General features: G+C 31.2%; 1 protein-coding gene and 1 pseudogene across 1 annotated transcript; both read right to left on the reverse strand.

The window, feature by feature from the left end:
- Positions 1-1,458: 1,458 nt before the first annotated feature.
- On the reverse strand, positions 1,459-8,756 carry LOC114163642 (uncharacterized; annotated as a pseudogene).
- A 360-nt stretch (positions 8,757-9,116) lies between these two features.
- Positions 9,117-10,231, reverse strand: LOC146883916 (uncharacterized). Its single transcript, XM_085666779.1, has 7 exons — positions 10,225-10,231; positions 10,047-10,122; positions 9,823-9,950; positions 9,654-9,753; positions 9,453-9,579; positions 9,302-9,370; positions 9,117-9,143 (listed from the first exon to the last, which is right to left on the reverse strand). The coding sequence occupies exons 1-7, from the start codon at positions 10,229-10,231 to the stop codon at positions 9,117-9,119; spliced, it is 534 nt and encodes a 177-aa protein (XP_085522905.1).
- Between the last annotated feature and the right edge of the window lie 1,011 nt (positions 10,232-11,242).

The raw sequence follows: 11,242 nt of genomic DNA on the forward strand, positions 1-11,242 counted from the left end.
TTTATGGTATGTTGTCAACTTTGTTTATAAAGACCAGTATATATAATATTCAATGAAGTATGTATTGTAATTATATGTGGTATTTAGGATTTGTGAATGTTGAATAATTTAATTTTAGTACTTTATATTATTTTTAAGTAGATTATTAGAGAAAAGAAAGATTTGAATAATTTTAAAAGATATATTCGGAAATTAAAATTGTGAACTTGTAAACTTGTACATTATTTGAATATCAAATAACTTAGAATAAATTAAAATAATATATTAGTATATTTTGCATTATATGAAACGTAGAGCAGAAAATATAAAAATTTAAGCAATTATTTTGAATACCAATTGTTAAATAAAATTGGAAATTTATAAGTATTATTATATTTTGCACTATACGAAACGTAGAGGAAGAAAAATTTAAAGTTAATGAACTATTCTTAATAGCTATTGGTAAATAAAATTGGAAATTTATAAGTATTATTACGTAAAAATCCATCCTAATTCATTGGATATAAGTATTGTGATTGAGAAAATTATTTACTATAGAAAATGAAATTAATGAAATAATGTGTAGTATCAAAATTAATAATTCAATTTGAACAACTAAGATTTATAATAATGCTAAATATCTAAATAAACTATAATAAGTTAAAGATGTTAACATTTGTTAATATTATTATCCTTAACTGAATTGAAAAATAATTCCTCAAGTTCATGATTTCATGTACTCAATATCTGTAGGATAGTCATAATTATAATAGTTATTTGATATATGAAAATGGATCACGATTTCTAGAGCTTATAACAATAATAATGTCAACTATGTGGGAGGTGCGGTAAAGAATGATGGTTGTTTGCTTAGTAAATAGTCATTATTAATTGGGCTACTTATAGGTTTTAGAGTGTTGGTTTACCTGAATAAATTAATAATGTGACAGTTATGTTATGAAGGTCCATGGCGTAATTATGGTGGTGTGATTAGTAAGTATATTGAGTATCAATTGGGGTGAACATAGGTTCGAGAATTTTTTTTTTCATAAATAATTATTATACGACGGCAGATGGGCACTATTTGATGTGATTGTGGTAGGCGTGCGAAATAATTATGTTGGTGTGAATAATAAGTAATAATAGTCGTTTGTTGAATCTATACATTTATTATATGTTGTTTGGTTTCTTTGGTGTATGGTAGATTAGAATTTTAATGCATATGCCAAAATAAGCACATATTCAAGGAATAAAGATGGTAAAAAGAAGATATAATAAACCAACGTAAATAATGACAGAAGGAACCAATTTACTTACATCTCCATCTTTTCCTTCAATGCATTCAAACAGAAACTTAAAACAGGACAACAATTCAGCATATGAATGCAGCACAATCAACGATTGATATCTTCAAAAGTAGCCTCTGACAGGAATTTTAGACAAAATACAGGAACACAGGTATGTTACCATACAATACAGTCATACATTGTTAAAAACTTCTTTGAAAACTACATTTGTCGTAGTAGTCAAAGGTTTGTTTTCATTGTCATGGATTAAAATCTTTAATCCGGATTTGCTTTTAACTCTAGAAGCTGCAACATATAACTGACCATGACTAAAAACTGGTGTTGGCAAATACAACCCAACACAATCTAAAGATTGTCCTTGAGATTTGTTAATGGTCATAGCATAAGACAACATGATCGGGAATTGTCTTCTAATCAGCTTGAATGGCCAAGGGGACTGGGATGGTGACATGGACATACGTGGAATGTAGATCTCAGTTCCTTTTGATTTTCCAGTAATAATCTTTGCACTGATTACATGATTTGCAAGTTTAGTCACTATTAATCGGCTACCATTACACAAACCTTGAGATTGATCCAAATTTCTTAAGAGCATAATTGGAGCACCAACCTTTAGCTTGATACTATGATTTGGTAGTCCAGATGTTCTTAAAGAATTTAGAAATTCAGGTGTAATACCATCGTATGCTTCAGCTGCTGCTGGTTCAGAGGTATCTATGCAGTCGGAGCTTAGATATTCTTTAATTTCTCCTGAAACACATGAATCAGATCAAGTTCACAAATCTTAGTGATGATTTAGTAAATTCTTAATTATGTATAATGACTGACCTGGAATTGATTCCAAAACAGATTGATTAATTTGATCAACAGTTTCAATTTGATTGGCTAGAATAGCTCTTGATATAAGGAACCCTTCATCTTTGTACTTTTGCATTAATCCTGAATATGTGCTATTGACAATGGCTTGGATAGGATCATTATATTCTAATATTAGTAATTCTGATGGGATTTCTATGTCAACTAATCCATCGTTTGGTTCATTCAATGAACCATTGCCAATTTTTATTATCCAGGAAGAAAACTCTTCAATTTCAGCTATAGTAGACTGTTGTAACCCATTTTGCAACAGCCGCATGTTCTTTGTCAAATTCATAATCTGGCAATCATCCCAAAGATAGGATGAGTTGATAGTAGCATGAACAATATCAGACCTGCTTCCACGTGGAATAACAGGCAGTATTTGTCTAAAATCTCCTCCAAAAACAACTACTTTGCCACCAAAAATTGAATCAGTTTTGTTCTTTTCCCTCATGATGTCTTTTAAAGTACGATCCAATGCTTCAAAACAATACTTGTGAGCCATTGGTGCTTCATCCCAAATTATTAGGTTTGCCAATTTCATCAACTCTGATAGTTCACTACCTTTTGTAATGTTGCAAACAGAGTGCTCTAATGTAGGAACAGAAATCTTGAATTTAGAATGAGTTGTCCTACCTCCAGGCAATAACAATGAAGCTATGCCACTTGATGCAACTGTCAACACTATTTTTCCTTCAGATCGAAGAGCAAAAGATAAGGTAGTCCACATAAAAGTTTTCCCGGTTCCACCATAACCGTATAAAAAGAACATCACCCTTCATCATGATGAACAACATCTATAATCTGTTGAAAAATATGTCTTTTCTCTTCTGCAATTGGTTAGAATTTATTAAGTTATATTTGAATGTCTTCATGAATAATGCATGGAGAAAAGAACACAAACCTGTCATACGGTTAAAGTTAGATTCAAATACATGTAGCTCATCATCCTTGTTGTAATCAAGTTCTGTATATACCAATCTATTTCCACAATAATCTACCACAAAATGATTGGGATAAGGCATAGATGGCCATTCCTTTAATGTTCTCCTGTTATTCTGCAAGAGCTTCTCAATTTCAATCAAAGTCAAATTTTGAAGAGTTTCAATATTGAGAATGAGTTCTGCAACACAAAAATTCAGTTAACATACTTGGAACATGAAACATACATTTCATATGCTTTAATTCATTGTACCTTGATTTCTAGCAACCATTCGTTCGTTGTATAGTATTCCATCAGACAACCATTCCCATGTTTTACTCCACAGCTCTTCAGGTTTTAAGACATTATTTGACATAAGGATGGTTACAAATAATTTCCTTAAGAAGTGTCCAGATCCCCAATATTTAGCTTCCTTAATAGCATCTACATATTCGGTATCTTCTGCTAAAAATCCACAAGCTTCACACGCTTCTCTAAATGTAAAATATATTATGTTGTCAACAGTTCGAAGATCTACATATGATTGTGGACCTTTTACTATTGTTAGCATCCTCCTTAAATAGAAAAGTTCACCAGTTGCTGGGGGAACCCAGATAAGTCTGCCAATGGTGTTGCCCTTTTGTCTTGGTTTCCAACATCTTTGATTCTTGTTATAAACATACTTAGATACAAATTGAGGATATGTCAAATCCCTTGCATCAGAATATTTTGTGTTGCAGTCCATCCAGGTTGTAAACATTGACTCCTTAACTGTTGGTTTTGCAATGATTTCATCAATATCATCATCATCCTTGAAGTACACTGATTGCTCGCCAGGCAAATGAAAAAATAGACGTTCAACAGCTGGATTTCTTCCATGAATAGGAAATGAAAATATTCTCCAACAGGCTTCACATGGGGAAATATATTTACAATCGATATACTGTTTGATTTCATCTGTCGCAACTTGAGATACATTCTCATCATTGCCATTGGAAACTATAGCAGCTGTAATTCTATCATATCCTTTATAGATGTACTTAAATGAGTACTTGATAGAATTGGAACGATTACACCATTCAACATTAACATGAGCTTGATATTTGACCAATATTGTAGGATTGTAAGGGACAACAAAACGATTATCTAGTTCTATGTCATTCTTGACAACAGTGATATCGTTGCTTCTTCGACGATAATGAGGAAAACCATCTTCTGCAATTGTGGTAGTATTTTGGTATTTCTTTGGATAAAATCTCGAACATGAACCATTCTTCATGCATGGAGATGATCTATTAGATAATCCACATGGTCCGTGCATCATATGTTCTTTGACACAGGCATACAATTGTGGCTCCTTTTTGGCACATGGTATTTCAACTGAAATGACCTTATCTATATCCAAGGCTATTGGATATTTGCTAGAAGGATGTAAGAATATTAGCAAATGAGCATGTGGTAAACCTCTTTTCTAAAATTCAATACTATACATGTCTGTCAAGAAGAAATTAACAATTACGTTGTTAGAAGGGTATAATAGTGCAAAAATTTGGGCTTAAATCATCAAAATATTAAAACTTACATGCTATTACTCTGCCCAATATATGCTTTTTGGTTAAATCTGATAGCAACTGATCAAATTTGATTCTAAATACTCTTGCAATAATATCTGGCCAGTCTGAAGGACTTAACTTTGAACTCTTTAATATTCGAGATATCTCTGGCCATTTCGGGTTGCAAGTAAAAGTTACAAAAAGATCTGGGAATCCTACATGACCACATATTGCCATTCCATCAAAATATAATTGATCCATAAATCTTCTGCCACCAACAAAGCTTGATGGAAGCACAAATCGTTTTCCTTTTTCAGAGGCATCAGTTTGGCTTTCATTACTTGGTTGACAAAGGTTATTATACTTATCAACCCTCAGTTTGGATTGATTATTTCTGATGAATGATAATCTTTCTGACTCAATTATTGTGTATTCATCAACAACAAATTGTTGGAACAATCTTCTAGATCTAAGTATAGTCATTGCCTCAGAATCTCGAGTCTGAATTCTAAAACAAAACCATTCCCTGATTGTTAACCGATTACGTTTTGATGCCAAAGAATCGCGATGACTAATATCATGCCTATAACCATCTTCACCATATGGAAACAACAAAGGATATTGATATCCCAAATAACTGGTGTGCAATTCATTTATTCTTTGCAACTTACCTGTCCTGCTTTCCATAATAATATCTCTGGGAGAAGCGCTATCAACATCGCCAACGATTAATGCAGCTACTTCTGACACCATTGGCATGTTGTATATTCGTCCATCTTTTTGCCTATCTGCGATAAGCCTCAACTTGAGATCATGAAATGGTTGTTCTGCATATCAATCCCTAGCCATTCTGAAAGATTTACAATGTACATTGTACTTATCAAGCATCTGACTTAGTGTTCTGACTATTTCAGCATCAATATCATTATGGTTCCTACAATGACATTGAATTTCAAATCAAAATGATAGCATGATTATATTCAGAATTCAGAAAGCATAATAATAGTTAACCTCAAAGATTGAATTCTATTGTGTATCTCGTTATCAGTATCATATATGTAGAGCTGAGCAAACTTTGGCTGTTTTCCAAGTGGTGGCAGAAGACTACCAATTCGATGACATGACTGCCCATGAACTCTTAAATTTGGTGGTCCACGTCCATTGTTATATTTGTTGTCAATTTTTGCTCCAGGAGATGTGAATGCAAACATCATGTTGTATGTTCTAATGTGTTGTTGAAAACTTCGACTTTGTTTAGAATCAGATTGAAACAGAAGTTGTTGAAGCTCATCAGGGGGGTCTTTTAACATTGGTAATTGAACTTTGCCATTACCACAACAAAGTTGAAATTTAGGATTAACACTTGGATGACTTTTGTCAATACGTTCTTCATACCACATATGACCTTGGCAATGCTGACAAATATAGATTGGATCCCCTATATCTGCATACAACTTGCAAATGAATAAATTAGTGAGTTTATAATATCATAGATGATTGAAAAAATATATGACAATAATTGTTTTTAGAAGGCTTATCTTTCTTTGTGATTGATGAATTCGTAGCTCATTTCATACTTTGCATCAATTTCTGCAAAATAAGTATTCATGTAATTTATGTAATACAGTTGTAATCAAACTGATATACTTTATTTTTTTGACCAAGGATATGAATATTGATTTCCTTATTTTAACTTAATTTTACCTTCTACATGGGAATTAGATGAATCTGAATTATCTTCGCTTAACTGTAGTTCATCAATGACTTCTAACTGCACAGATTCAGTTGCCATGCTGGAATCATTGGTTGTTGTGACCATATTAACAGTGGCTTCAAATCTATGGAGAAGATTTTGTTGCTTTCTTTTGCTTCCACCAATATCTCTTTGCTCGTTCACCAAAGTAGGATGTGGACCTTTCATTTGTAATTCCGTATGACACCTTTCTTCATTCACAAAAAAACTTGTTACATCAGCTAATGGTGTACAATTTCGTCTTTTTGTTTCAGGGTGTTTCTGTTGTATGCACGTAGCATTCATCCTCTTGTGTTGGATTATTTGTTTCCTTTTTAATCTTGCACTTGTATTGGACTTGATATTTTCATTATCCATCCTAATAGATAAAAAGTACATGAAAATAATTAACACAGCAATACAACATTTAAAAAAAAATCTATAAATGTTATGCAGACATTTTGTAATAGGTATTCAAGATTTAAGACGAACTTCCTAGAAAACAATTGTAGATGAAATTAAAAAATCATCCAGCAGCCAAATAATACTCTTCATTGGTCAAGTATAAAAGTTGTCTGGTTGAAGTCATCAGTAGCCTCACAAATCTGGTGTTCTACCATATTTTTGTATCTGCATAACAAAATTCTTCATCAGATTGACATCATTGAAATATTTGGTGTATATGTTAATGGATGGAACAATCCATCCATTTTTACCGCCAAAAATAAAATGTGTATAAAGTAATAGTAGGACATCAGATATAATTACGATTATTAAATGGAGGTCATTTCAACTTAACATGTCTTATCTATCACATACACTGCATTTTCAATTTACCTTATTTAACATTAGGTGGAATAACACAATCAAATATTAGGTTGAACACTTTTTCGTTCAGGGAAACCCATCAACATCTTCTCCGTAATAGTAAATTGACTACTTCTCTGGAAATTTTAATGTTCAACAGTAGTATTAGATTTAAATGCTTGTCCTCTCAATCAATATAATGTCCTTTCAAGAAATCCAAAATCATCCCATCCAAACCAAAAAGTGCTTTAAATTCTAACTATTACAGTTTTTGCTCGTGCGTTGTATTATTATATTTCATGGATAACTTCTTTATTCAAACAATTTAATCAATTATAACAAAAAATTTATTATTATAGTTCTACTTAGCAATTCTATTTTGGGGCGCTTTGGATATAAATATTGTGATAATATGATTATTATGTTGCATAATAATGTCAATTAATGGTAGTATTAATTAATATTCAAGTTTAATGAAAAAAATATTCACATAAGAAACAAACCAAAACTGTAGTAGTCATTATCCTTAATTTTTCTCTTAAATCATTACTAAATAATACTGAAAAACATATAGCAGTAATTTCATAAATTAACAATATAGTTAGTTGAAAAAAAAGATGTAAAATATAATAATAACAATAACGTTATATTACCATTCTACGATATTGTGTTCTACAATTTTGCACCACCAAAACTATTAAAGATGATTCACAAAATCCATAAGTACAATTCATCAAAATACAACCGGGATTGAGTCTACTATAGAAATTACAATATGGTTGACAAAGATAAAAACGTTCGCAAAAATATTTTAACAGACTTTTCTTGGGCACATTAATACATTTATAATTTCTCCTTTTTGATACTCTTTGTTGGCTTTGTAGTCTTTGTAGCTGATAACTGAGCTAGAGGAATATCTTCCAGAAAATCAAACTCCATGATACTTGATGGAATGTCTGGAACATCATCAATAGGAGCAGAAACATCTTTAGAGGGCATCATACACAAAACTATATCAGGTTCATCATCAGCGGTGGAAGAAAGGCACATCTGCAATGATGAACATAATCATGTTACACATTCAAGGAATCAGTTTTATTATTATGCTAACTGAATTAAAATAATCCTTACCAATGAACTATCAGTATCAGTTGTTAAGTCACATGCAGCATTACCAATACATTCAGCAAGTTCAATTGTCTGCCAACATATATATAATTCATGTCAAACATTGTAAAACAATTTACCTCACAACCAAAATGACCATATTTAAAATACTTACTAAAGAAGTCCCGCTAGAAGTTGGTACATCAAGAAGAATGGCATTGCTACATTTACCAATAACCATTGGCTGCATAATTCATTTGCAATTACAATTTAAAAACAAAAACTATCATTGTTGTCATAACAAACAAAATCAAATTCAACTATACTTACTGAGGAATTGGAAGTATCAGGAACTATATCAGATGGACAACTAACAATACATTCACCAACAAAGCTTGCCTGTAAAGTGGTATAAAGAAATCAATTACTAATACGACTATGATTGATAATTCAGCTTATGAATACAAAATATTGCAATACTACCTCCTCATGTCCTAGTAGTGCTTTAACGTGATCAATAATTTCCACGTCAGTAGAAACTCTTATAACTGAGGCAGGTCGGTTCTTTCCTTGTAGCTTAACCTTAAAAGCACAAGTACATCCTAAAATAACATCTAGATCCTCTGGAAAACACTTTGGATCGTCTTCACCATGCTAATGTAAATCAAGTAGAAGAAAATAAATTATTAGTAACTTGTTTACAAAAATGATTCTTGTAAAATTAGTTAAGTTATAAAACATACTGCATTTCTTTTACCTTGATCATTTTCTTTCTCAAATCAGCAGCAGAAACACCAATTAAATTCATGCAATCTTGGTCCCAAAGCATGAAATTGGCCACCTTTTTCCCATCAGTCACTTGAATTTCCAGCTTGTATCTACAAAAATTTATATTACAAATAAGACTATCACATAAGGCATAACATATAAATTAAAAATATACTAACCGGATTCTTGGAGAATCATTAAAAGCATCACAACTAAGACACTTAAAGGAACCAACTTCGTGAGTTCTTTTCGCACAAACGTTACACACCAGATAATTCCATCCATCATTTCCTAAGTTAAATTTAAGTGTACGTGCAACAGTAACACAGGAAATCTCCTATATGAATACAAAAAAGGTCAATAATATGATCAACAAATACAAAATAGATTTAAAAGAAAATTACAAACATAACAACTACCTCTAATACAGTCATAATCTCTGAAACACTTTTAACAACGGTTTTATACATAAACCTATCAACATGATTAATATGTGAAGAGCCACTATATTGACTCCCCTCCTCAAAAGTTTCATTGCCACAGGTTCTACACACAACACATTTATTAGTGTTTATGAAAAATAAAATAATGAAAAATACATGCCTAACATATGAACATACTCTGCGAATTGCTTCTTAAAATTGATCAGCTCAGGTATGTCATCGCCTATGATCAGTTTCGAACCATTCCAAGAATTAGACAGTGAAACTGGCCATGGACCTATACAAACAAATTAAATTAGATTAAATAATAATGATAATCTAAATATAGTAATGACGTTATTCATACCTGAAGTAGGCTTTATCTTAGCCTGAGTAAGAATAATAGCAACATTAGATGTTTGACTACATGTCCTCCAATAGCTCAATAATTTCTCACAATACGAATCCCACAATGTGCAACAGATTATAGCACCACTGCATTAATGAGATAACAACAATAACATAAAAAATAGTTATCAAATAATTATAAAACTATTGCAAATATAAAACACCAAATATAATGAAACAAACCTCAAATCTTTGAGGTCAAACACAACATTTTTGGAATGGCCTTTCTCCTCTACATTGTCCAGCATACCAATGACATCTAACATGCAAAAAAATTAATAGATTAACAAAAAAACAAAATATAGGACACATACATAACGATACAACAATAAACTTACCAACCAACAAATCAGAACAATACTTTCCATCAATGATATCCTTTATACTTTTGAACTTCCAAAGCTTTCTAGGTATGCTTGCAATGGGTTGTGGTCGTATAGACGTTGCTCCTATAAACAACAGCTTAAATGGATGCTCACAAACTCTATATTGAGCTTTGTTCTTCAAGAGTTTAAAGTTATGCATTATGTAACTTTCACCCTCTTTTAGCTTCTCTTCCCAAACACCCATATCTTCCTTCTTAATCATTGCAACAATAACATCACCCTGAAAAACAAATTAAAACATATATGGTTAAATATAGTTGTCATCGAATAAAGTAAAATTTACAATATGCTAAAATATGGTACTTTACATTACCTTTTGATCCATCAGAACCATTTCCATACTTCGTTTGGATTCCCAGGACTCAACATACCAGAAATCTACGATTCTAACAGCAAATTTCAATGTCTCCCTTTTTCCATCAATATCCTTGATCATATCAAATTTTTTTGCCATCTAATATGTCACAAAAAGTTAGGTCTTAAGTTTCAACTGACCACACAACGAACTCAAATAAAGAAAAGAAAAATTAAGTAAACAAAATATTAAGGTAAGAATCATCTTCAAAAATAACAAAACAAAATAGTGTTCAATATGTTCTAATCATATACAACTGAAAAAATTAACAAAAAAAAGTCCTGAAAATAACAAAAAATATTTCTTTTCAACAAAAACATCACAACATCTTAAAAAAACATTAACAAATAATATCTCAAACAAAACGAAACTTCTATAACGTATTTCAAAAGATAATACAGCATAATAACCAAGTACAAAAAAGAACTTCTATAAAAGTGTTTTAAAACATAATACACAACAATGACGAAGTAAAAAAAACAAACGATAAAGAAGAAAGATGCATCAAGAAGAAAAAACAGTAAATAAAATAAATATTTAACTTTTAAGAAAATAAAATAAAATATCAACACCAAAGATCAACACATAAAATGTAGTTCAGAAGTTAAACAATATTAACTTACGAAACTAACAGAGAA

This window comes from Vigna unguiculata, chromosome 9, assembly GCF_037176805.1.
Source record: "Vigna unguiculata cultivar grain cowpea cultivar isolate G323 ecotype 2 chromosome 9, ASM3717680v1, whole genome shotgun sequence".
Lineage (NCBI taxonomy): Eukaryota > Viridiplantae > Streptophyta > Magnoliopsida > Fabales > Fabaceae > Vigna > Vigna unguiculata.